Source organism: Amia ocellicauda, chromosome 8, assembly GCF_036373705.1.
Source record: "Amia ocellicauda isolate fAmiCal2 chromosome 8, fAmiCal2.hap1, whole genome shotgun sequence".
Taxonomy (NCBI): Eukaryota; Metazoa; Chordata; class Actinopteri; order Amiiformes; family Amiidae; genus Amia; species Amia ocellicauda.
This window is the reverse complement of record NC_089857.1, coordinates 35141564-35169178: the sequence shown is the minus strand read 5'-3', so window position 1 is coordinate 35169178 and position 27615 is coordinate 35141564. Positions and strand designations below refer to the sequence as shown.

The following is a 27615-nucleotide window of genomic DNA, read 5'->3' as shown; positions in this document are numbered from 1 at the left end:
CACACACATTCAACGAGCATTTTCACAAATACATGTCATTTTCAAAGAATAAAAGCCCCGTTTGAACAGCTGTCTGTGAAGGGTTACATATCATTTCTGGATAAAACATCCTAGAATCTTTCCCAATGGAAACAGTTGTATGTATTGCATGAATTTAAACAGCCTTATTAAACTGTCATATTTCATACTCATTCATCCGACCCCTGAAGGGTACAATTGCAAAGCGGCTCTGACTTCTGCAGCGCGTCTCCTCACCTAAACAGAAGCACATGTGCTGCCCGCGCTGGGGCCCCGCCCCGCGGCTGCGCAACAACGAGGGAAGTTTGAGTTCAGCCAATGAGCGGCCACTTCCGCCTGCGCCGGCCCGGCGCGCTGCGACGTCTGTGAAGAAGCACCGGCGGCGGCCGCACAGTGGCGAGGAGTGACTGCGAGGTTAGTGTTTCAATTATCTCTCGGTCAAACACAACACACAAAAGTGGAAAACGTCATAAAACACCACACATTATTGCACTTTAGATGTGCCGTACTCCCTCGACAGCATGTACTTTTCCCGGGTAGTCCCGACATGCGTGTTTCGCGCTATACTTGTGACTTAGCACACAGAAAATATAAGCGAAATGATTTTACTAAAATTAAAATACATTGTTATACGATTGTGAAATTGCATCGTGTGCCTGGATTGAAGTATTCAGCAGCATAACGTGCATGTTCTTACACAGGCATGTTTACCATATAAATCACACAATTGGGCTATATATGTATGTACAATAAGCGGCTCTCTGCACATTTCTAGCTCTGCAGTGGTGAGCTCTACTGCTGTGCACTGTCTTCGCCTACACTAGACCACACCGGCCCTAAACTAGTGTTGGTCATTAAACAGGAACTTTTATTTTCATGTTAAACTTGCTAAAGAAAATGGCCTGATTTCTGCACTACCATTCTGTTATTCTGTAACACCGACCGTAATATGTTCAAGGTGTTACAGCTATCCCACTTTAAATATCATCACTTTTATGTTTCTATGTATTTTTTATCCACTTTTCCCCCCTATTGAGTGAATTCAAAAATGTTCACCATCCACTTCTATCCAGATAAGCATAAAAACACGTGACTGCGGCTGTCACTTTGTATTGCGATGCAGTGAGATGAACCTGATTGTCTCTTCTTCCCAACTGTATATGTGTGGAGAGAGACAAGCCAGATATTTAATTCAAAATTCAAATCCCCAAATAGGTAGTTGATTATAGAGATATTGCTTTCCATTACTTCCTCTGTTTTTGTTATGCTACCTTTCTTTCAGCATGTTTTTTCTTACATTTAAGAAGCTGTGGAGTCACGTTTTTGAAATCGTCTGCGTGCTTTAAGCCTAACATTAGTAATGTTATTAAATTCTCTTGATTAAATGTCTTAAGCTATATACCTATATTTTTTATTTATTTTACAACATAGCCTATATATGTTTGTTAGGTATTCAAATGTTATCAGACATGAATGAAAAGATTAAACTGTATGGCTCGAGCAGATTTTTAGAAATAGTTGAGAAAATAAACTCAATGGGAAGCTGATCTGTTCAGTGCTTCAGTAATTTAATTAAAAACATGAATATATTGTTAATATTTTATGTATTGTAAATATTTAAAACATATTTCAGTTCAATATCCTTGTAAAGTTTTAAAAAGATGGAATATTTCCATTAGTGTTGGTGAAATATTTGTATTTATTTGATATGAATTCAGACGCTAGTAATTGTTTTTAATCTCATTTCAGCTACATGTTTTTTTACAAAAGTAACCACTGTTTGTCAACAAATATTTATAATTACATTTTCATTGATGCTACAGACATACACTTCTCTCTCAGTTGGAAAACACAATACAATTTATGTCAGATAAAAGTCTGACAGTTCTTTTTTTCTAGTCAGTGTGCACAACATTATTTTGTAATGATTGCAAATTATTTGGTACCCTATCTGTTCCACCTATCCTTTTTTTTTTTTCTGGAGTGGAGCTATCCCGTAAACAGCTTATTGTTCTTTTCATCTTCCTTTTTGTAATCCTGATTTAATTATAAATGCGTATATTTTTTCTTTCTAAACCAGTTTTAATTTTGATAGAGAAGCAGACATTTTTCTATTATGTTACTTCTTTAAAGTCTGTTGTGTCTCTTAGGGTTCTTGCCTAATCAAACATGTGGGCTCTGTTTCTGTGCTGTTATGCCTAAGGGTAAGAGTTAATTAACTTATTAAATCACAAGGTGGATTTGAGCAAATGCTTTCTTCTGTAGTATTCCTTTTTTTAATTTAATGAAGAGTAATGGAGATTGTGTATCTCAGAAGTTTTCATTAAAAAAAGACCAGCAAACTCATTATCCTGTGATCTATGGCCTTCGGTCAGTGTGTGTACAATAGTGCACCGTACGCCACTTCTATCAGGTGTACATGTTAAAATGTGACTGAATGTTGTGTTCATTGTGTTATAAAAGCTCAACAATCACATAGCATAAAGATAGTCAGTGTAGGAATAATGGAATCAGACATGAGGTATTGAGAGCAGAGAAATGGGCAGAAAGCGTTTGTGGATAGAGCTGAGGCTCTGTTTACATGACCATAGACCTGCAGCTGTAATGAAGTGGGGAGCGGGAGGAGCAGGCCACGGGGCTGGCTGGCTGGCTGTGTGGCTCTCTCTCCCACAGACAGTGCAGCTCCAGTACACTCCCTGGGAGCTGAAAGAAAACCAGGCCCAGCAGCAGCAACAGTAATCAGGGGCAAGCAGAGCTTGCACTGGGGTCTGGCAAGCTCTTTGTTTCTCAGGCACCACAGCCAGAAGAAACAGAGGAGTCTGAGGCCGGAACAATGCAGTAAAGGGCTGAATGAGAGGATGGATTTTACAGGTCCATAAGTAACATGTTTCTTATCACAGACTTAACCCTTCTAGGTCTACTTATCTATTTGATCAAATATAAGACCAAACAAAGGTATGTGCCTTGGGGTCATATTTATTTATTTAAAAGTTTTTTTTTTTTTTAGAGAGTATTATTTTTCAAAGTTATGAATGGCTGTAAACAATATGGGTCTAATTAAAACTTGGTATGTGCTTTGGTGCAAATGTTTCTGATTTTAACTTCTAGAAAACTGATGTTGATTAAGTACAATAATTATCTTAGTTCTGATGTATGTATAAATTGCATTCAGCAGAATCTGTTTTTAAGCCTGTTTAAATTAAGGTGTTCATTCCAGCTGTATCTTATCAGAAATTGAATAAAATTCTGTGCTATGGGGTACTGGTTTAAGCTGAGAGAGAACAAAGAGGGTTTGTCATTTAAAATGTTCTCTCTTCTCTTTTTTTATATCAAGAATTAAATGATATATTAATGCATTTGAAATGTATGTTGCCATGGGGCTTTCCAGTGAAGATCATGGCAAGACATAAAACGTTTCGTGTAAACAGATGATTAAATATGCCTGCTTTGTGTCTGTTGCAGGCCCATAATTATGTTTAAAAACAATGTAGTGTGAAATAACAGTTGCCAAGATTGAAAACAAGTTTGAATTATCTCACATTCATGAAACTATTTCTGACAAGGGTAAGGCTGTTTTTGTAGCAAAACTGAATAATTTGTATGTTTCGTGTTATGTTTTTTATTTCTTAAACTGGTAATTTTCCTTGTGAGAACTAAACTATAAGGAATGCTACAGATGCTGTCCTACTGTTAATGATGTTAATTTGTTAGAAAAACATTTGTGCTGAGAGTGAGGAGGTGCTAAAAGTTAAATTTGAGCCCTGAGACTTTATTACACCCACTGCCATATATAAAATAGCAGTGTTTTACAGCTCAACTAATGAAATGCTGGTGATGACAAATTCAGATGGTAAAAATTTGAGCCCCAGCTGGGCAACACATTTAACAGCAATTTTCTGATTACAACTCAGTCACTGTAGCCTTGGCACAAAAGGTTCATTATTTTTTTTTCCACCTTGTTCATTTTAACAAACTGTTTAGCATTTTTTTGTAATGGAAAGTGGACAGAAGTAATTCTGTAAAAAAAAAAATATATATATATTTTTGTGCCTTTCAGTCCCTGACTGTCCCAGTCTGGCTGGATTGTGACAAGCAGTTGCGTGTGGCAATATGGCCCAGATGAGTCCCACCACTGAAGAACTTGTGAAATTTTGGCTGGACAAAGCAGTTGAGTGGGGCCAGGCCACGACCTTGACATCCCAGCAAGATGTCTGTCTGCACCTGCAAAAATTGAAGGCCTTTCTACAGCACATATGCCAGAAGTTGCAGCACATGGTAAGTTGTCTTTTAACAGAAGCTACAGTAGCCATGTTTGTCCAGACAGTGGAGGCAGACAATCTGCCAGGAGCTGGACTGAATAAGCAAACTAATAGCAGCCTTGAGACTTTAGTTGCTAAACTAATGTTTTACTGGATCAAGTGCTGCAAATTGAGGGAGCGGTCAGAGGCAGTGTGAACAGGAATGCTACTTCCTGTAATTTTGATTTATTGTGAAAGGGGGCCTTTATTCTGCATTGGTCACCTTGTCACACCAGACTTCCTAGCCAATCAAGTTGCCTCAGTTCCTGGCACTTTGGAAAAACTGTGGAGTCCATTTGACAGGCCTTTAATTGGGTCATTATGAGGCCTGCACAGGCAAGATATAATCATCCCTCTGATTTTCATAGTTTTGAATGCAAGTCAGCTGAGTGACATAATCAGGAACTTTGGGATGAGATCTTAATTAGAAATGAATTCACCAGGAAAGTGACTTAAATTACTCCTCAACAAAATTATTAATTTCTCACTGGGACTGTGTACATGCAAAGAACTGCATAAAATCAAATATAATGTAAATGTAATGGGAAAACTGGAAAAATAAGAAATGGCAACTGCTTCTAATGTATTTAATGGAGTGTCCATCCACCCTTAAAATCAGAAGTCAAAGAAGGAACCCTTTTCACCAATTTCAATAGATGCCTGGCCACATATCACCACTCCTTCAGCTGCACTTCTTTTGTATAGTAAGAGAAACTGGGGTGTTTAATCATTCCTGGTTTGCATCACTACATTCAATGGCTTCTAGGTCACTGTAGCCTATATCTGTACGAATGTGTGATCTTTGATTTGCAAAAGTTTCACTTTTTTGGTCATGCTCAGTATGCCTCCTGCCAGTTCTAACTGTCTCACAGTACTGTTCATTATGAGCTGCAGTTAACTCTGGGAACCATGTGTCTCCTTAATCTTACAAGTCAAACACTATTCCATTATGTAAAATGAGCCATATATTGTGATGAGAAACATTTTACATTTCTGATTGTTTTATTAATTATATAATAGTAATAGCCCCTAGACTTGAAACATCTCTGTTAGGAAATGGAGAAAAAGCATTATAACAAAATGAGCCAAAAGTTCATTAGAAATATATTTCTTTCCTGCTGGTCTAAAGACCTAATAGAGGGTTTGATTTTCAGTCATTTCAAAGCCAAATGGAAAAATCCCAAGGACCTCACTGGTTGGGTGTCTTGAATACTGTTGTCATGACCTCTTGTCAAAAAATATGCCTCAGGAAAATCAGGCTCATGCTGCTAGTGAAAAAATATTATTTTAAAGAACTACACATTGGTTTAATTAAAACTGGCATATGTAAAATTTTGCAGTTATTTTTGTTGCCTTGAAGCTTTTCTGTAGTTTAATTACTGCAAGTAAATCTTGAAATCCTCAGAACAATGCTGAGTTTGTTATTAAGACGACAACCCCCCCCCTCCTTCAAAAAAAGAAACTTTAACTGAACCTATAAACTGCATGATAACCCATCCCCAGACAGTAAAGTTTTTGTGTTCTGTTAGGTCTAATTCTGCCTTGTTTTGGGTTGCTGTGTCGTTGCAGAGTACCACTGTGGCCATGAGAATGTTTCCCCTTGTTGGCCAGTTGTTTGGAAGACTGTGTTGGAATCCGTATGTTATAGCGGATGGTAAATTTATTGCTGAACAGTTTTGCTGATTTTCTTTCCCATTTGGGACAATGTTAAGCTGTTGAACTTTTACTTTTCCATTTTGATGCCAAATTTTCACATCATTGATATATGTATATATTTTACTGATGCTGGATTATAGTACAGTGCTTCAGCATTGTGACTTCTGCTGAAAAGAGGTTTTATTATTTTGTTACATTTTTCAGGCCTCTGTACTCTCAACTACTATTTTATATTTGAATTGTATGTGTATTTTCTGATATATTTGATTTATAGTCATTTGGAAAACTGTAGCAACTACTTGCTTTCCCCATTTTGCTATATGAGGGGTATCATCCCTGTCTTTAATAAAAAAAAAAACAGTTCTGAATAAGTGGACAGATTGGACATAGTGAGGAAATGTTTAACTATATTACAAAATTGTTAACAGTCAGCCTTTCCAACTTTTCTTTTTGCTTACCTTAGTAAACAAGATTGTTCTGCCAAAGTATCGTGAATAAGTTTCATTAGTGTGAAAGTCTGCACATTTATTGAAAATGAATTGTGTAAATTGAGTGTAACAAGAATCAGTGTACAAGGTTAGTTTATTGTGGTAATCTTTTTTTTTTTTCATTACCTCTGCTGTCCAGATGGGGAATTGACTTAGTTAGTATACCAAAAAAATGAAACAATTGTTTCTTTTGTTTCCAAACAGAAGAGAGCCAGAGGAGCCTGCTTCAGTGTTTATGGTGTCTGTATAGCACCGAACCACAGAATACTGTAGAACTCAAAGCCAACAACTGGATACGGGTATGAGAACAAACTTTAACTGACCTGTTTTCAATTGCAATGACTTCTTCCATGTCTGGGTTATTATATAGGATTTTGTCAAACTCTTTAGCACTTTGTACCTAGATGTATTGTCTATATTCATTCACATAGTTGATTTTACTCTGCCCTTGTGATAAAATGTTTGAATTGTATTTATTTTAACACTTAAAATGAGAGAGACACACTTTATAAACAGTCTGCTGTCCATAAACAGACAGGTGTGTAACCTTGGAAAGTACATTTACATTGGAAGCAGTGTTATTTTTTTCGTCACTCACCCTCAGTGTGTTCTATCAATCAAGTGTAATTAATAGGGTTCAAAACAGGTGCACATTAAAATCCAAGTTAAATCTTCTTGTATCAGCAGTGCGAAGTCCATATAAAGGGTCAGAGTGTTGATGTAGAGGCATTCCAGTAATGCCTCCTGATCATTTTACTCTCCACAATACTAGTGCTGTTTTGATCTCAGAAAATGTGATTCATGTACAAACAACACATTTACATTAGAATATCTCAATTGAAAAACCTGATCAAATTTCATGATAACTTTATAAAGTAAAGAATACAGTAAAGCCTTGTAGTCTAACCATTTCATACCTAGGTGTTTAATTCTTGAAGTGCTCCTGCCTGCCCTTCTTTTCAAATGGTATAGTTTGGGTTCAGGCTATTAATTAATAATGTGTCAGTTTATCTGTTGGAACGTAACAAGACTGAAGACTAGAATTGGGGAAGTGAATAAATCCCATCCTTTATTTTTTTAGCGAGTTTGAACCTTTCATATGTTTTATCAGCAAATATACTTGGCGTCTAAAGAACATTCAAACAAATAAAAGCATCCACTTTTCATCTTGAAATTACCCACTGGAAACCGCTTTGTAATGCCTCGCTCTTGATAAATTGTTTACAGTACAATTCCAAATGTTTAAGTCCTTAAAATCGGCATCATTCTGTACAGTAAAAAAGATAAATATCCAAAATTTCTGTTGTCGTTGCTGTTGTTTAGCAAAGTATTCTAAATTAGGTAGAATACTGAAATGTTCTCCACAATACAAGAGTTTTAATGAAAGCAGTCTTTCAAGTTTGCACAGTTTGAAAAAACAATCTGATACTGAAGCTTGTGGTGAAGTTATTGCCAGATTAAACAATACATCAACAGTACATTACTGATGGTTTTGCCTAATAAAGCCTTTTTGATTAGGACAATCTTTTTAAGGAAACTTTTCATCTGCCAGATGTTTTTCGACCAATTATAAAGATGGGCTAAGGGTAGGGTATTATGGAAAAGTGTTTTAAGTGACATTAAATAAGTGTTGATTTAAAGGGTTTAATTGAAAAATTAGATGTAAACAATCTTCAATAGGTACACATCACAGTTTCTTGTGGGCAATCTCATTTGATATGTGATCTGTAATATGATGCATCTTTTCATAGAAATAATAGGAATGCTTTCACTTCAATGATTGCAGTCTACTGTACTTGTGTTCCTTAGAGAGCATGATTAAATGTTTAATTAAATGATTAAACACTGTACAACAATTTACAATGTATTGCATGTTCATTTCATGCCTCCAAACACTTTTAGGAGAAAACTGAACACCCCAACCAAACATCTCATCCCAAATAAAGTCCTTGGGACTTCACTTTAATGCAAACCCTGTTGCTAAACTAAATGCATATATATATACCTCACTAAGAGTATTCACACAAAAAATTGCATTTTCTTTTAAGAAATTATATTGTTTTCTTAAAATTAGAAATGATCAATTCAGTGATGGTTGACTTTTCCATGATTCTCATGACTTGCAATACATTTAGAGCAAATGAGAACCCAGCATGAAACAGTACTGTATGTACGGTTTGTTAGCAAATTCCCAGTACAGTAATGTATAGTAATCTCTTTTTGCAGATGATCAGATTTATGTATGTATTTATTTATTCATTCTCATTGTTGATACCCTGACAGTCTGAAATTAAACATCAATGGCTGGGTGTTTTGCGCATTGTTGAATGTGCTGACTTGCCAGAGCACATGCAAGAGATTACGACGATGAGACTGTTAATATTATAATTACTGTGTTGAGCAGACAGTGTTGGCAGAAATTAGATCTTAGATTTCCTTTAATCACTGTCTTTCCCATAGTGTGGGTGGTCACAGTGTGCAGGCAGGGGGGGCTGTTGCTGTGGAGAGTCCTCTCATGTGTGCCTCACATCGTGGCGACTGCTTATTCTTTTGGTGCGTCTTAATGGACGGACGTACGGTCATCTTTACCAAAACAACAACATGCCGTAAACCTAAGAGTATGAGATGGAATATAGGAATTAAATATTTATTATAATGATGAACATAACACATTGTTCTGCTTTTGTTGATGTTTTGCCATTTTGTTAGTGAGAAATCATTTCAGAAGCACCTGGATTTTATAATATATTAGAAATGTACACGCCAATAAGAATAAAGAATGCTGCTTTTAGATGTTGAATTACAAAAGACTAAGAAAAGCAGAATCTGTGGTTTTGAGACGCCAGCCTGATGTTTTCAATCTGGGCCTTTGGGTTTATTTCTGTCTCGCTGTGCTTACTTCTGGAAACGCCGAGATAATTTTCTTCACAAATTTTTCTTTTGGTAGTACAGCAAAGTACCAATTATGTTCGTATATCAGCGGTGCTGCTTAAATAATTTTCACAGATCCAGAACATTAGCTTACTAATTAATTAGCTCAATGTCAGCTTAGCTTTCAGGCCCTTTCACTTTCTGTAACTATTTAAAGAAACTGCAGTGAATATATTAACAAACAAACATAGCCTCTAAAGTCTCTCCAGCACTCTCCAGTTGCATTCAGGAATCGAGATGTGAGTGTGTACAACCTTGCTAGGCTTACGAATCAGGTGTATACTACATGTGCTGAAAGAATAGAATATTCTCAACTAGTCACCAGGGAAGGAGAGCCAGGAGTATTGCAGGCTGGGAGTCTTTTCTAGCAATTATGCTAAATCTGGAATCCCATGAATTGCCAGGCCCACACTTCCACATCTGAATGTCGACCATGTTTTGATGGTTTTCTTAGTGACTAACACATGGTACTTCAAGCTCTGGAACTTTTCCACTTAGAATCTGTGTGGTCTGCACTACAGTAGCTTGGACTTGTTATGCGCTCTTTGGTGAAGGACATGGGGTTGGAAAATGACCACTTCCTCCCTTCGTAGGTTCAGAGACTTTCACCTACTCAAGCTTTGTGTTCGTGTGTATATCTGACCATGACAAACCTAGATTCTCAGTTTTGTAGGAGGTTTTGGTTTATAGCATTTGACTATGACTTTATAATTGTTAACAGCAGTCGAAATTACTCGTCTAACCAGCTGAGATCCATTGACCCTACCATGTTTTGTTTGCTTGTTTCTTTTTTTTTTTTATCAAACAGTATATGTATGCAAAGCATTTTATTCTCTGAAAGATAAGTCATTCAATATAGGTGATATTATTTAAGGGTTTAAGCTTTATTTTTTACTAGTGCTTTTGTCAGAGTGTGAGTTACTTGTTTTTGTACATCAGATGGGAATAATTTTACATAATGAAAGAGTCTATGGTAAATGACTAGCGTGCTGAGGACCAATAAAAAAACATAGAACAAACCACTATAAGTACAACAACCCTTTAGGCTGACAAGAACAAAATTAGTTTAAATTGAATAGACTTCAGAAAGTGGTCGATCAAAACCTTCCATCAGGCAACTAGATTATTTTCCAGACAAATAACTGATGCTTCAGAGAACAACAGTCATGTTCCATTTTTACTCTAAAATAAATGTTTTTGGTATTCTGCTACCCTGTCTTTTAATGTAAACAAGACTATATTGAGCTCTTGGGTTTGTTGGAGACTTTTTTATTGTTGTTTAAGAATCAAAACCCCATTACTAACTGAACAAATGCATTCCTTTGATTCATTCCACAAAAGAAAAGGGAGCATTTGTGAAGTTTGAGTAAAATATTGTGATATTTAATAACGCACTTAAAGAGCATGCCTTTAACTTTACTGAACTTAAGTAGCCTTTGCTCCTGTACCCCCACCTTTACCATAAAATACCATAACAAGCTTGATGCACATACTGTTTAGATCTGGTATTGCTTGAGTATAGAGAGAGACTCCTTTTTATATACATCTTGGGGGGAAAAAATGAAAAGTTAAAAGCACATTTGGAACAAAAGTCCGAACCAGCCAGTTATCTGGTTAAAGTAATCTTATGCAGATGATAATGACATTTCCACCAAAGTTTTGTGGTAGATAATGGGGGAGAATTAAAGCGAACACACGCAGTTCAGGGTAGATGCCTGTTGTGACATGACACTGTACATTTGGACCCAATTTTGTTCCGTCTTCTCTGTCACATAAGGATTTAATCAGATTGGTACAAAGCAAAAAAATGAAACAAGTCTCATTTTGAAATGTGTCAATGGCTGCCTTGTTTTCAGCTTGATCTGCTTCTGTACTGGGATGTTGAAAAATGCTAAAGGTTTTCTGGAGTTAGTGAGGGAATGAAAGAGAGAGAGAGACGTGGCTCAATTAAAAAATCTGCAGTCTGTGTTATGATTGGATGCAAGTGTGGAAATTCAGTGAGTTGTGTTATGTCAGCATCCTTCTTGGGAATCGGTTGTATAAACATCACGTGAATAAATGTATAGTTTGTTTAGGAGAAAAATGCCTGAAACTTTTTGTGAAAATTTGTTTTCTTTAATTATATATATAACACAAACAACAACACATAAAACATTGGACATTCAACATGGCAGTTAGTCTGACACGTATTAACACAAGTAGGGGAAGGTGAGCCAGTATAGAAGGTGCGGTTAAGTGTGAATATATTTGGGCCGTAATATTTGGTCTTGTAATTATTCAATCTGGTCTGACTTTTAAAAAGTGCAAAAGTACAGCTTTTGAGTATATGCATTCTAGCTCCTTTCATCCATCTATCCCGACACAGAACAATTAGACTTGATAGCAACACAAATTTGTATACCTCGGGGAATGTTGTCTAAACCTTTGTGAAATAACATTTTCAAATTACATTTATTTAACTATATTCTAGTGAAAATATTAAAAAATACATGAAAACAACCTGACAAAATGAACTTTATATATTCAAGCAACATGATAGAATTGCGATTGTATTGAAGAGATGGATACAGTGAGGGAAAAAAGTATTTGATCCCCTGCTGATTTTGTACGTTTGCCCACTGACAAAGAAATGATCAGTCTATAATTTTAATGGTAGGTGTATTTTAACAGTGAGAGACAGAATAATGACAAAAAAATCCAGAAAAACGCATTTCAAAAAAGTTATAAATTGATTTGCATGTTAATGAGGGAAATAATATTTGACCCCTATCAATCCGCAAAATTTCTGGCTCCCAGGTATCTTTTATACAGGTAACGAGCTGAGATTAGGAGCACTCTCTTAAAGGGAGTGCTCCTAATCTCAGCTCGTTACCTGTATAATAGACACCTGTCCACAGAAGCAATCAATCAATCAGATTCCAAACTCTCCACCATGGCCAAGACCAAAGAGCTGTCCAAGGATGTCAGGGACAAGATTGTAGACCTACACAAGGCTGGAATGGGCTACAAGACCATCGCCAAGCAGCTTGGTGAGAAGGTGACAACAGTTGGTGCGATTATTCGCAAATGGAAGAAACACAAAATAACTGTCAGTCTCCCCCGGTCTGGGGCTCCATGCAAGATCTCACCTCGTGGAGTTTCAATGATCATGAGAACGGTGAGGAATCAGCCCAGAACTACACGGGAGGATCTTGTTAATGATCTCAAGGCAGCTGGGACCATAGTCACCAAGAAAACAATTGGTAACACACTACGCCGTGAAGGACTGAAATCCTGCAGCGCCCGCAAGGTCCCCCTGCTCAAGAAAGCACATGTACAGGCCCGTCTGAAGTTTGCCAATGAACATCTGAATGATTCAGAGGAGAACTGGGTGAAAGTGTTGTGGTCAGATGAGACCAAAATCGAGCTCTTTGGCATCAACTCAACTCGCCGTGTTTGGAGGAGGAGGAATGACCCCAAGAACACCATCCCCACCGTCAAACATGGAGGTGGAAACATTATGCTTTGGGGGTGTTTTTCTGCTAAGGGGACAGGACAACTGCACCGCATCAAAGGGACGATGGACGGGGCCATGTACCATCAAATCTTGGGTGAGAACCTCCTTCGCTCAGCCAGGGCATTGAAAATGGGTTGTGGATGGGTATTCCAGCATGACAATGACCCAAAACACACAGCCAAGGCAACAAAGGAGTGGCTCAAGAAGAAGCACATTAAGGTCCTGGAGTGGCCTAGCCAGTTTCCAGACCTTAATCCCATAGAAAATCTGTGGAGGGAGCTGAAGGTTCGAGTTGCCAAACGTCAGCCACGAAACCTTAATGACTTGGAGAGGATCTGCAAAGAGGAGTGGGACAAAATCCCTCCTGAGATGTGTGCAAACCTGGTGGCCAACTACAATAAACGCCTGACCTCTGTGATTGCCAACAAGGGTTTTGCCACCAAGTACTAAGTCGAAGGGGTCAAATACTTATTTCCCTCATTAACATGCAAATCAATGTATAACTTTTTTGAAATGCGTTTTTCTGGATTTTTTTGTTGTTATTCTGTCTCTCACTGTTAAAATACACCTACCATTAAAATTATAGACTGATCATTTCTTTGTCAGTGGGCAAACATACAAAATCAGCAGGGGATCAAATACTTTTTTCCCCCACTGTATACGTCATGTGGATACGACATTACTGTGCAACATTCAGAAAACATTGGTGACAGCGTGTGGTCAGGGTAATTTGTTTCAGTGTTTTTCTGACACTGTCAAAACCAAAATACAAAGTCGCACAATGTCAGAATTAAACGCTTTAGCTGGCATGAAAGCACGTGTTACCCTAGTTTAAAAACAGAATTACTACATGATTGTGTTTTCATTACTACTGCAGTGACTTCCCTCATTTTGAGAAACATTAACACAGTGACCAATTAGGAAAATAGATTTAAGTAGGCAGTCGCTTCACAGAAGGGGGAACAAGTTAATTCCCCCTTTAGAGCCACTAGAGGGCAGCACAGGTTTTTTAGGAATGACTGTTCAATGATTCACCCTTAATGAGTGCAGATACGCAGCAGAGACTTACATTACAAATTCAATAGAAGTATTGCCTTTGGTATTGATAGCCTGATGTAATGCTGATTCATTTATCGAACAATATTTAAAAAGTAAAATGTTTTTACATGACCCTTGATTTGTTAGTTTTCTTTCCATCGTTTGTCCTTTTTAGAATTTATTACGTCACCTTATTTCTGAGGAAGAAAGCAGCACAGTGAGCACTTTCCTTCAAAGTGTTGTCTACATAAGTGAGGATGAATATCACTCAAGCCTTGTCAAAGATGTAAGAAAAAAACTTTGTTTATTGATTAATTGATGTACATACATTTCAGTTACATTTCAAGTATGGGCACACTGGAGTAAAGAGTATTGATTTCCATAGTGCACACCAAAATAAGCAATGATCTCAACACATATTGACTTGGGATTTTGAGTTTTGAAAGTACAGTATTGTTATTAAAACCAATTAAAAATCTATTTAATATGTAATAATAATCTTGTCTTAATCCCTCTATATTTGAAATTAAAGTATGAATCTTTTATTAATAAGTATTGCCACTTTGTATTAGCCAAGTCTAAGGTGCAGCTCAGCCTGAACAAACATTAATAATGGTAAACCAATCTGAAAAAATAAAGGGACCACGTGCAAATGGAAATTATCCCAACTGTTAGCGTTAGCCTGTAAAAGGAAAGGAAATGAGCTAGTCAGATTGCCAACTAAAAATAATGCCATCTTGTCCTCTGCATGTGTGTGTAACGTGTCACTGACTTTCTTGACAGATGGTTTTGTCATTAGTGACAGAACTCAGAGGAAAATACAGGGATGGAATTCACATATCTGGAAGGTAGGAATTAAGACATACTATTACAAGAGTGGCTTATTGGCTGAATATGCATTTGTTAATGCGAACTATGTCAACTTTGAGTTAAGCTCTCAGTCAGTGATTTGACTAAAATAATATGTAATAATCTTCCATGAAAATGTGTATTTATTTATAATTACTTGTTCTCCATAAGGTTTTGGTGACTTTGATGACATTGTCCCCTAACATATTTGATTATACTCACTGTGGGTTTAGCTCACTGCATTTTTATTAGAAAGACCACAGTATGCTGATAGACTTTAAAATCTAGCAATTTCTACTCTTTAATTCAGCTCATGTGTCTGAGTGTAGTTTGGTGTTAGGTGGATTAAGTTAATTAATTTGTGCCACATATCTTCTAAGATTCTCCTGGGATTCTGTAAATTCCTCCAAAACTCATCAAAGCATTAGATGATGTGACCCTTGTAGAAACAAATAAATTACATGTACAAGAAAAAGTGTGGCATTATATTGGCTTTATTGCAGTAGCCATTTAAAAAATGGTCAGTTAAGAAACCATTGCTTTTAGCATCTGGGTTCATGTTCAGTACATTTAAATGTACTAAGTGCCATAGTAAATTTGTCCTGTATGTGTCATGCGACTAAAATGTTTTACTTGGCCAGCTGCAATGTTGTTTTTATATTTTTTTCTTTCTATTGCTGTTGATGTTTTTGGTTGATTCAAATTCTTCAAAGTTTTCTTATATAGAACTGAGTACTAAGTGCCTACACTCTGGCACCCCCTATAAGAGCTGGCCATACATCCTCTCTCAGGTTGTCATGAAAAATCACTTCTCTCAGCTAGTCAACCCCACCTATTGAGCTTTACTTCAAAGTATTCTTAATGATATAATATGCCTTTTAAAATCCAGCCATTAAAATCCACAACCATTCACTCTTGGATTAAGCAGTCTTGTGCCTAGAAAAACATTGATAACCTGCTGTTTTATTCTGTGGTTTTCATACAAGATCTATATGTTTCAGGTCTCCCTCTGATAGACTGCGAAGCTTGTCCGTTTTGTGCGTACCTCTGGTGACCCATCCAGAAGCAGCTCCTTTAATTCACGCTCTGCTCATGAGCCCTGAGTTTGGTCAGAAGGGAACTCTCAGCACCGAATTCTTGGAAGCTGTCAGCAACGCTCTGCTGAAGTGAGTACAGACTAAGGGCTGCACCTGTCCCAATGTAAAGCTGAGTTAATGAGGGTAGACAATGTTGCTGGAAAGCAGATCTAGTAGATACTTTTAAAGCAGGAGTTCTTACCCCACAGAGGGGGTCCAGGGGAGAGGTGTGAGGTGCCTTCCAGCTGTAAATTGTTTTAATAAATTCTTCTGATATATGCAACTTTCAGTTTTTTTTTGTATTCTTGCTTCTGCTGGATCAAGTAAAATAAACTCAATATATGGTTGCTGACTTATTGGGTATACAGAATCCCTTTGTCCTCTTAATTATTGGTTGACTGATTTTCAAGGGAGGTGTGAGGGCAAAAAGGATATGAACCCCTGCTTTAAAGGTATGCATGTTGTTGTTGTTTTTTTCTTCATGCAGTTAAGCTACTCTATTTATAATTTATCAGTCATATATATGGATATATTCCCTCTTCCTTTTGTCACACAGTACCTAGTAAGTACAGTAAATATTCTGTGCAGGCAGCATTGTGGAGCTGTTTATAATCCAGTTGCCTATAGGTATTCAGACAATGTCACTGGTTAATTTGTATTCTTCAAGTAGACTACATCCGTGATTTCTCCCCTATAGGATCTGTATGGTGTGTGGAGCTCTGATTTATTTCACCTCCCATAACAGTCTTTTTTCTATGTAATTCAAGTGCTTAGCTCCTATTATGGTGTTCTTTCATTCTGGTGTTCAACCTTCTTTTGGTCTCACCCACATATTTTAAACCACATCCCCATATTAGATTCACTCTGGAATTTGAGGGTAACCACGGCATTCCTCTCCTGGATGTTCCTCCTCTCATTGCAGACAGTGATTGAACTGCAAGCTCGCTCTGCAGCTGCATGGCATTATCCCTTCAGATAAAAAAATACATTGAAAAATAAAACGCCCAAGTTGTGTGTTTTGGAGGTACATCACGTTAAAACCCCATCCTAAGAAATGACAGATTATTTTTCTGTTCCATACGAATTTCAGTGTGTGTTTTGTGCTTTCATTAGGTCCAATTTATGAAGGCTGTTTCCATTAAGAAGTTTGTTTTACTGTTTGTACCTGCCAATGACAGCAGAGCCGAATGGGAAGCCATTGGGTTGGCACTGTTTTCTGCACCTGACTGGAATCTAGTCACAAAGAATTAATGGAGATGCTTCACAGAATCATATGCAGTGAAAATTAAATTAGATCCAATATACACACATTTCCATACTGCCTCTGTTGAATTATTTCTTTTGAATTGTTTAACTAAAGGAAGAAGTTGATTCTCCCAGAGCAGGGAGTCATGGGTCTCTGGCTCTGTAGTCTTCAGAGCCTTGAAGACGCCACATTACACCTGATTGACTCATCGCTCTCAGATCAGCACTTGACCTCACTGGACATGGAACACCTCATAATGGATTCTCTACTGGTAGGTAATTAGCCTAAGACAACTGGCTGAAGGGGCTATTTTCAGTTTTTCATTGAGTATGAGAATGATGCAACATTATTGAAACAAATCTCACAAGACACAGCCTTCAGTGCTCTGAATGCACTGAATGGTGTATCGAGCACTGGGTATATGAGTATATAACTAAATGAAGCTGCACTCCATAACAAACACCTGGTGGTTGGTGTTCCTTTACAACTATCAGAGAAGGATTTGAGAGATATCCTGTCTTCCATGACCTAAACTATACATTGTTTTTTAAACTTTTCCCCCAAACACAAAAATGTAAATTATTTTGCTTCAGCAGGAAAACAAAGCGATTTTCTGTGGTGAAAGTGTCTCCCAAAAGCTTAACAAGTTAATTAAGCTTTTACAATTTGGCAGTATGTATTATTGGTTATCCAACTATCATATTTTAAGTGTAGCTCTAAAGTTACTTTAGTATTTACGTATTTGTTTATATTAGACTGTGGGTGTAGGCTTGCTTGAAGTCTTTATTGCTTATTGGCTGTAATGCCCAGAAGGCAGTAACCCTGAATACATAGTTGCGAGCAGTGCTTAAAATGCAATCAGAGAATGGGAAACTTGAAATCAGTTTCACATTTCCTTTCTTCTGCTTTTCAAAAGTTTTAAATCCAATAACAATAAACAGCAACTTCTATGGCATAGCTGCCAAAACAGGATGTTTTCAAAGTAGTGTAATTTACCAACCCCACAGTGTTTGTGTTACGATAGAAAAAGACTGTACTAAGTACATCTGTTTCTACTAGGGTGAACCAAGACCCTTCAGACAACACTGTTTACATAATTACATTTTTTCATGTATCTCTTGTACCTTTAACTCAAAGAAAGAGACATAGATTGAAATAATTTATGAGAGAGTGTCTTGAGAGCTCAAGTTCATATCTTAATGATTTTAGGGTAAGATTCACAAAGAAGCACAAAATCAATTAAACAAGCTGAGGTACTTACAGAAAATAAGCACTAGGTGGCATCCGCAACCAGCATTTTCAACTTGTAAAGTAGCATACAGCTTATAAGATTCAATTGTCCCCTTTTATTATATTTCCTTGTTTTTAAGTTATTTAACTTAGCCTATGTTAGGTTTACATAAAAGCTGGTCTCTCCCATCTCAGCAATATAATAATGATAACTGTTGTTGGGCTGGCATAAAAAGCTTATTTTGCCAGTCAGAAGGGTTTTAAAAGTGGATGAATAAATATTTATTTTACTATTAGGTTTCAGTTCACTAACGAGTTATTTGTATAAGGTTCTTTTGGAACGCTAGTTGTATATTTCTGGGCAGAGTAATATTTTGTTGGAACTCTAGAATGCATTACAACTTGGGGTTGTAAATATCAATTTAGAAAGTCATATTGCTGAAAAAACCCAAGCTAAGTGCTACAAACAACAGACTGTACCATTGGAGGAGGCTGCAGCCAGTGCTGGACTCGATCTGTGATCTCCACACTTCCCTGGCCCAGCTGTGCTGGCTCTAGTTTCTGTAGAAAGCCACTGGAAGGCAGTACTCAAAGGCTACATCCTCCTTGGATTAATTTGCAGGATTGTGCATGTTACAATACACACCCTGCCAGATTAATTTTGTATTTTACTTATTGTAGTAGTGTTAACTGGGCAAATTGATCCAAACCAAAGGAATGTAAATATAAATAAGTTTACAAATATGGGAATGGATGAGTTAAAAACTGTGCCCTAATATTTATCTGCATTCATACCAGTAGCAAAGTGTTTTTTTTTTTTCATTATATATATATATATATATATTTTTTTTTTAATTCACCAAATTGACAATTTTTTTGCTTTTGCTTTTTGGCAGGGTTTATTTACCTGCATTAGTGTGCAAACTTCAATCCTATTGGTTAGTGAATCTAGCCCATTTAAATTGGAATGCTGTATGTAAGACATCGTTGGTTTTGGCATTTAGTGTTTTAACTTGGTAGCACAACGGGTTTGATGCGTTTTAAAGTAGTAACGGTCCTCCTTTTTGTTTATTTAATTTTATTTTAAGATGCTTTCACCAGTTATGAAGCCTGGTTTAGGAAGATAAAATGTAAGCAAATTGTATTGTATTGAACAGATTTAAAATAAATAAATACAGATTATAACCATGTCTTTCTTTTCTTTTTTAGCCCAAAGCATCAGCCTTCCATCCTTCAATATTTCTGATAGTTAATGACATCTTCAGGTAGGTGCTGAATTTACTAGTATGTGGTAAAAACACTTCATACCAAATGATCTTGTAGTACCACGGTCCCACCACACAGGGGCGCCACCTGTGTGTCCAGTGATTAAGTCAAAAGCCATGGGTTTCTTTCAGTGCTGTGTGTTTTTGTATTCATAGATTCCAAGCCCCCCAGATTGCTGTTTGTTAGCTGTGTTCAGTATGAAATGGTGTGTTGTTCAACTACATTCCTACCATCACTGTAAAAGGGCTGTTTTTGACTTTCCCCTCTATATCGGTCTTCAGATAGTCACACAATGAGCTTAACCTTTCTTTTTAACTCTGTGATAGTGTTGAGGGTCGACACACTTGTTACAGTCAGATAAGTACATAGAGACTAGGGAGGGGCAGGTTAGAAAGATAAACCTCTACAGTACAATGGTTTGGTTTATTTTTACACTTTGAATCATAACAGTGCAGTGTTTAAAATACTTTTCTGGCAAATGCAGTAAGATAATTAGAATTCTTTGAGTGTCTTCAGTTTTTGAATTTGAGTGGCTCCTGAGGACTGAAAAAGAAGAAGAGAAGTGAATGTTTCTTAAGTTCTGATCATGAAAATCGGGAGGATGTTGTCTTGCATCATCATGCACTTACATTGAAAAGATAATGTTTGGAAGAAACCCCAGGCAGTAGTGTTGACCGTGCAGGGCTCTTCAGTGTTCCTGGTCACATATAGGCAATTTTCAGAGGTTTTAGTCACACAAGGGTCTAATCTGAACTCTGCAGAGTGCAATCTGTCACAGTTACAGTTTGGGGATCTATGTCAAATTTCCATATGTGCTACTTTCATATTTTTTATTATAAAACAGACAGGGCTCCAATGACTCATCAAGGCTCTTTATTGGAATTTTATGTGTCAGATTAAGAACCATTGTCTGTAAATGGAATGAAACATTGAAGACATTGAAAAATTGAAGAAACATTTTCAACATGACTTGACTGATTCCAACTCACCTAATGTGGCCTTGAATGGTCAACAAGGTCACATGTAGACCAAACTAGTTCCTTTTAAACCAACATGATGAACTTTTAAAGGTTGAACAGAAAGTAAAGTAGTTCAAAAGGTATGCTCTACAACGCCTGTTTCATCAGAGAAATGCTCCCCTAATCTAAACCCACATAAAACGCCAGTATAATGTTCTACTTTGCCTGTACATCAAAAGATGGGTTGTGCATTCAAAAGCAATAGATAAAACACAAATCCACCTAGTGAATATATGTGCAGACAATTAACTCTTCCTACATGTCTAAAAACAATAAAGAGAATATGCTACGAGAGTGCTTGAAGTGGGATCCAGCACAAGATGCATTTGCTGGCCTTGGACTAAATGAATCCTGCAAGAGAAGCTTCTACCTGCTTTGACTTGAGTTCAGACCTGCCTGAATATCCCCTGACTTGCAAAAGACCATCTGTTTACTATCTGCTGTGGGCAACAAGATTAAAAATTCATCGGAGAGGATTAACGGGAGACCTGCCATCATCCTCCCGTGGTTTCACTCTCTGTAATTACAAAGGTGCCTTTTAAGACCACTCTGTTCTCTGATCATCTGTGTTTGATCTTGGTAAGGCAGTCTCCAATAAAATGAAATGCATTTATTACAGATCGTATCCTTTAACATGGCTTCTCATCTTAGTTTTTTTTCTGGGGATGCTTTTTAATTTCTAATTACTTAGCCCATGCATGGCGTCATGAAAATCAGTCTTTCTATAATACTGTAGAAGTCAGTTTCTACATGAAGAGGGTCTTTTGTTGACTGATTTTTTCTTCTTCCCTGTATATGGCAGAGCAATTATTCCTAGTGCAGGTTTAATTTAGAAAGCCTTACACCACTTCCTTTTTCAGGATGATAATGGCCCCATATGCTTTAAGTTAATTTTGAGATTGGCAGCCAGCAATTTAGAGTGTGATTGTGTTTAAAGACTATTCATTTTAGCCTGGTATTTTATTTTAGCAGTGTCTATAAACTGGAAGTGTGGAAAAATAATCAACTCAGAGAGTCTTTAATGGGGTCTGTATGTGTGTTTTTCTAAAAATTCATGAGTTCATATTTCTTCATTTGGGTTTCCTCATGCTCAACAAGAATGGTCTTTATTTGATTTTAAAAAAAGCTTGACATTAAAAATGGTCTGAACTCATGGTGTTTAATGTGCAGAATAGTCAAGTATTATATATAGACACTACTGATGTCTAAAAAGTATGTGCTGAAAATAACCTTTGAAGGAGTGGCCAACAATGTACTAAATGGACACATTGGTTTTAAGTTCTCTTGTATTGTTCTTTTCCACATACTGGAGTTTGTGTTCTCCACATTAAGACTATTTTACTCCATTTAAGTGGTTAAATTTGTGTTTTGTGGTATATTATACTTAATGCAGATTTAATAGTTTCTGAATTTATTTATTGTCTAATTTTGGTTCTTTATTACCCAGGACTTTGCTTCTGGAGTCAAACGGAGACTTTGTGTTACTAAGACTTATAAAGATGTTCACTTGCTGTTTTCTCCAGTCCTTTCTGCTTGTGGAGGCAAAGGTAGAGGATACAAACCTTTTTTTCTTCTTCAATGCAATTAATTTTCACCTTAGATAGGCCTATATGATGAGTGGGAGTACATTTTACATTTTCATCTTACATTCGTGATTGGCTTTGGTTTCTTACTCAAGTGTCGTTCTGCTATTAAAGGTCTGCAGTTGTGAGGGATACAAAATGCAACATACACTGTTGTGTGTTGTATAACTTAGCATAGACTAATTGACTAACTAGTCAAGAATTATATGGACAGAACTGTCAGAAAGGTCAAGTGAGTGCAGTTACAGTGTGAACTAGTCTACCAGTAGTTGATATTTAAAAATAATAAATGCATACATCTCTCTGGTCTTGACTGAATTGTCATGCCACTATCTTGATGTATATATTCCATGGATGATGTATGATCAAAATATTTAGCATTAAAACAGAGACAACAGTTAAAATGTGTACAGTTTCACAGAGTATTATGTATGCTGTGTTATTGTCCAATTGTTGAAGATGATAAATGAGAAAAAGATGAAAAACAATAGTATTATATTATCTGCTGGTCTTCCTGATTAAATTTATACAGAAACTGTATTTGAAACAATTTATTTTTACTATAACTTAGGGTTATAACCTCACTTTATAGACAGCATGAAAGAAAGCCTATCAGATTCTATCGATCAGCATCACTTTATGATCTTTCAATGGCCTATTGGAAATGTTCCACTCCAGACAAGTAGCACCCAAATTAAATCAAGGGCCTAGCCATCCTTTCCCCTCATTCCGTATATTCATCATATTTGTTTTGTCGCAGGAGAAGTTGCCCTTGAAGGCTTTCTTTCCTCACAACCCTCAGTCTCTGGTGATGGCACTCCTGATGCTTCCCTCAGGTACCGTCTCCAGGCAGTCCCTGCTTCAAGTTTCAAGTGCACCCGCTGAAGAAAATACAGCTTATTAAATATAAAATGTTCTCCTGTTTCTGCTTACAGGGAGAATAAGCTGCTTTATTTTTCATGTTCTACAGATTTAATTCAGACTGTGTTTTTTTTTGTTCTTGTTTTTTTTAATTCTGCAGCAGGCTTTGAAATATTACCCCATAGAAATATTTTCCTCTGACTGTATATGTGAATTGTAGACAATGCCCATATCCTTTTTTCAAGGTTTATTTTGTTTTGTTGTTTTTAATACAGTAACCACATACTCACTTACATTTTTGAGATGATAAAAGGAAATAGGAAGGAAACTGAGCCCTATCCACATGTGACATACCTTCTGCTGGCTAGTTATAAAAGCTTGTCTAAGACACTGAAACTTGACATATTAATACACCTATCACATCATTATTTTTGCTTCATGTAAAGGTTTCATCTATGATTTTTTTGTCGTAAAGCTACCACTATATTATAGATGAAGGGGGAAAATAGCCAAGCAGAGCTGTAATGAGACGATACATTGTTGAAACTTTCTCATACTGATCTTATCACTCTAGACTTAAGTAAAAGCACACATTTTACTATTTAAGATTAGATGCAACAGCAGTACTTTGGACTAGAATATTATCTGCAATGTTCACTTTAACTGCAGCAGTATTATCCTTGGGGAAACAGGCAACCAGTGAAAAATTGTGCACTTAATTATCATTTATAATACTAATTAGAATGATTAATATATGTGTAAAATATGCTTTGAAATGGTGTTTCATGGAAATAGATTCTGTCTCTTCTATTTATGGGGTTTGGTTTACAGTGGCCAGACGCAGTTACCACATGGTTAATTTTGTAAAACTAACACTAAAGGTAGTGCATGTGAGTGAGCACACTGTACATTACATTTTTTGCTCAAGAATGATTGCGTTTACACCTCATAACCAATGCCCTGTTCATATGATGAGATGTATGTTTTATGTATTTTATGTGTCTCCCAGTCTGTTCTGCTCCCACATTCATCTGTGCAGATGTGTGTGTTGACCCAGTGTTTATATCTCCTGGCGTCTCTCCCCACAGATGTGCCCCCACAGGCATGGCAGCAGCACACAGAGTGGATCAGCCACTCCTTAAAGAGAGCCGTGGAGGGCCAGGAGAGCGCAGGGTGGGTGATAGGAGACGGGAACAGTAAATATTCTGTTTCTCCATGTTAGTAAGGTGAAGCTTTAGGAAAAAATAGATTGATTAGAAGAGATGTAAAATTAAGTAGTGTGTTCAGAATAAATTAACTAGAGTTAATATTTTGTGGAATTTACCATTTTGTTGAAGCAATTTGTGGAAGGTATTTAACTACTACTGGTTATCACAGATTAATTGACCACAAACAATTATTTACCTGTGGAATGTGCAGTGTTATTTTCTTTATTCTGCCTTTGAAATGTTGTAGTGTTAAATAAGTGTAATGAGATGATGTTGTGTTGTAGAAGACCGCTGTGAGTGCTGCTAGTATTAAATTAGATTAGTATTGATATCTCTGGTGGTTATTAGTGCTTCTATCCTGAATAAGCCAGAAGATGTATAGTATTTAATTTATTTACGTGTCATTGTTTGTTTAAGATAAACCCACATTACATCCGTTAGAGCCTTTTAAGTGCGTCTAATCTGAGGAAATGTGTGAACCATCAGCGGAATTTATGAATATTTGGAAGATACTTTTTCATTAGACGATTTCACATCTTGGTGTACACTTCAGGATTAATGGCTGATTTGTGTGTTTGAGTGTGTTTTAAAACCATTAGATTTGTAAGTAATTTTGGTGCATCACTAGACTACCAGCAGCAGATAGAGATCGCTACACTGAAAATGAGCTCATAGAACAGCCCTGTAAATATTCTGTTTATCAAAACTGAATTATTTATCTTGATTTCATGTCAGCTGGCCCAACTTTAAGGTTGATCAAATGTGATCCTCACTATGCCAGTGAGAGAGTCTGTAACTCACCATAAGACTCGATCACAGTAAAGTCTTCTTGATTCCAAGTACATGATTTGAAGTTAGCTGTGGAAATAGGCTGTGCTTTCCAAAGCCGTGATGGAAATCTTAATTTCTTTCCCCTTGGTTTGACAGTCCACTTGAGACTGTGGTTTATGCCACTATGCAGGCGGAAACTGTGCTCTATTTTTAGTATAATACAAATTCCATTTTAGGAAAGATTGTGTACAATACTATATGGAAGTGGTGTCAAGTATTATCTGTGTATTATTAGGGTAGCATTGTGGAGTTGTGGTTAGGGCCCTGGACTTGGGAGTGGAGGGTTGAGGGTTGTGGGTTGTAACCTTGAGCAAGCTTTTGTACTTCAGCAGCTACCTTAATCGTGGCCTCATACCCTCACTACTTTACTTCACAGATTCTGCTGCATTGTTTCTTTCCGAGTCCAAATGGTGGGAAACTACATTAGAGAACGGATCAGACAGCAGAAAAAGGCGAACAGCTGCCAGGGATGCAGGAGTGCATTAGACAGATTTAATGATGAAATTAGGAAACTTGAGAGTAGACTTGATCAGAATCAACCCCAAACAAGCACAGCTGTTTCTTAAGGCAAATTGCTCTTGAGGCAAACAAGGGTAAAATGACTGCTCAACGCTTTGTTTGAAAACTTGGCACAGAATAAGGAAAGGGATGTAGTGATTTTTATTTTAAGGTTGGGTAGGAATTATAAATGTGATTTGAGTGAAAGATAAATGGGCAATGCATTTGATTTCGTTCCAGATCGGGCCAAGACCTCTTTGAGAGTTGGTTCTTGCTGGTCCGGTGTGGAGACTGGGTGGATATCGCTGCACAGCATTTAACTGCGTCACAATCTGAACCCTCGGAGGCACTGCTGTGGCTTTTGGCATTTTACCATCATCCAAACAATGAAAGCCAGCAGAGGACTGACTCACTGGTGGGTTTGTTTGGGGGATAGTTTTCGTTGGTAGGAGAGAAACATGAATCATAACCTGCTAAAGAAAATTAAATAAAGACCACCCTAGGAGTTAGTATTATGAACATGTATTGCCTTACAGAATACAGAATATACATGTATATATTATTAACTCTCTTACAGTTATTAGTACACAAAGGAATGCATTAGCATAACAAATAAATACAAATACAATTAATATGTAAAATGTATTAGTCTTTTAAATGATTGTGACAAACCCGTTTTAGTGTCTTCAAACCTCGTTAAATGATAGAAATAAACGCACAACCAATTAAAACAAATTTTCTCTTTTTTATTCTATTTTTTTAGAATATATATTTAATTGATTTTAGTACTAATTAAAGCTATAGTCCACATTTAAAGAGTATACGAGTAAATCAGAAAACAATTTTTGTTTTATTTTAAAATATGTAATAAAGCATTTTAAATAGATATACAAAAACTTACTTATTTACCTTACATTTTCATAATTCACATATCTCAGTTCTACATAATCACATCTGTTTCTGTATAAGGATCTGATTAGAATAACGCTCCTTTGTAGGTTTTTCTCTGATCTCAGTTGCTCTTGAACTGATTCGTCACCCATTTGTCTGGGTGAAAACCATGTGCTGGCTGGCTGCAGAGCAGAACCAAATAGTTTAAATTTTCACCCATAATTCTACATGGGATGTTTAATTTAGTAATTTATTAATGTTGTTAAGCACTAAGACTAGAAAGAAAAGAGAAAACCACAAAGGCTTTTGTTATCAGTCTCTCATCACTTAAGGTCAGATTGCTCTGTGAGGGGGAGGTATTGATCCGAGTCTGCAGTGTGTGTAGCGTCTCCTCGAGGAGGAGTCCGACTCCTCTTCCCACAGCTCACACTACACCGGTTTACGTTCTGATTATATAAAGAAGGCAGAACCTGGCTCCATGCCCTGGGCCTGTAATTGTTAGGGACCAAAGTCCGGAGAAATTTCCATTGCACCCATATGCTATTAATTCGTTTCCCAATGACCGCTGTAGTGTTTCAATTTCCAACAAAAGTGCTCACTTCCCTTACTCAGGGGTTTGCTTAGAGGGGATGAACATAATGAAACCACCACTGTGCTCTTATAAACCCTGCGTCTTTAATCCCCTTCAATTCCCCGCAGGTGGCGGCTAGAGACGTGTGTGATCAGCTGAAGGTGCTCTTCAGCAGCACTTCTCCCTCTCTGTTGCATCTTGAGAAGTTTTTCGGCCGCGCAGCAGCCGGCTCTCAGCACCGCCACACAGCGCCCCTCATTCAGCAGCTCTTCGTGAACTTTGTGCTCTTCTCTGATGGTGGACACACTGTTGCCAAGGAGGCTGTCCAAGCGGTAAGACTCGGTTCTAATAGAACGTTGGTAATGAAGGCTTGAGACAGTGAGTGGTTTGTTTGTTCGTTACATGGTGATCATGATCCGTAAATATTTGTATAATCCCGTATTTATGATGAGCTACATAGCTGTGCTGGTTTTGGGGGATTTCGTTTGGTTGGAGTGAATAATTTTCTTCTGAGTAAAATCAACCAGTGTAAAATTCCAAAAAGATCCATTTCAATTATTT

At 37.0% G+C, this 27615-nt stretch overlaps 1 protein-coding gene across 4 annotated transcripts in view; it reads left to right on the top strand.

The window, feature by feature from the left end:
• Positions 1–349: 349 nt before the first annotated feature.
• fancc (FA complementation group C) overlaps positions 350–27615 on the top strand; it is a 28936-nt gene continuing 1670 nt past the window's right edge. For 2 of the 4 annotated variants that reach the window (XM_066711214.1, XM_066711212.1), the window contains exons 1-14: positions 350–432; positions 4076–4293; positions 5886–5970; positions 6665–6759; positions 14101–14211; positions 14709–14773; positions 15776–15940; positions 17211–17367; positions 19536–19591; positions 22059–22158; positions 22955–23030; positions 24144–24228; positions 25833–26007; positions 27183–27386. In XM_066711214.1, the coding sequence (XP_066567311.1) occupies positions 4129–4293; positions 5886–5970; positions 6665–6759; positions 14101–14211; positions 14709–14773; positions 15776–15940; positions 17211–17367; positions 19536–19591; positions 22059–22158; positions 22955–23030; positions 24144–24228; positions 25833–26007; positions 27183–27386 (1539 nt within the window). In that variant the 5' untranslated portion in view covers positions 350–432; positions 4076–4128. Of the gene's footprint in view, positions 433–3423; positions 3583–4075; positions 4294–5885; positions 5971–6664; positions 6760–14100; positions 14212–14708; positions 14774–15775; positions 15941–17210; positions 17368–19535; positions 19592–22058; positions 22159–22954; positions 23031–24143; positions 24229–25832; positions 26008–27182; positions 27387–27615 lie in introns of those variants that run through there. The other 2 variants (XM_066711213.1, XM_066711215.1) reach the window with 2 other exon arrangements.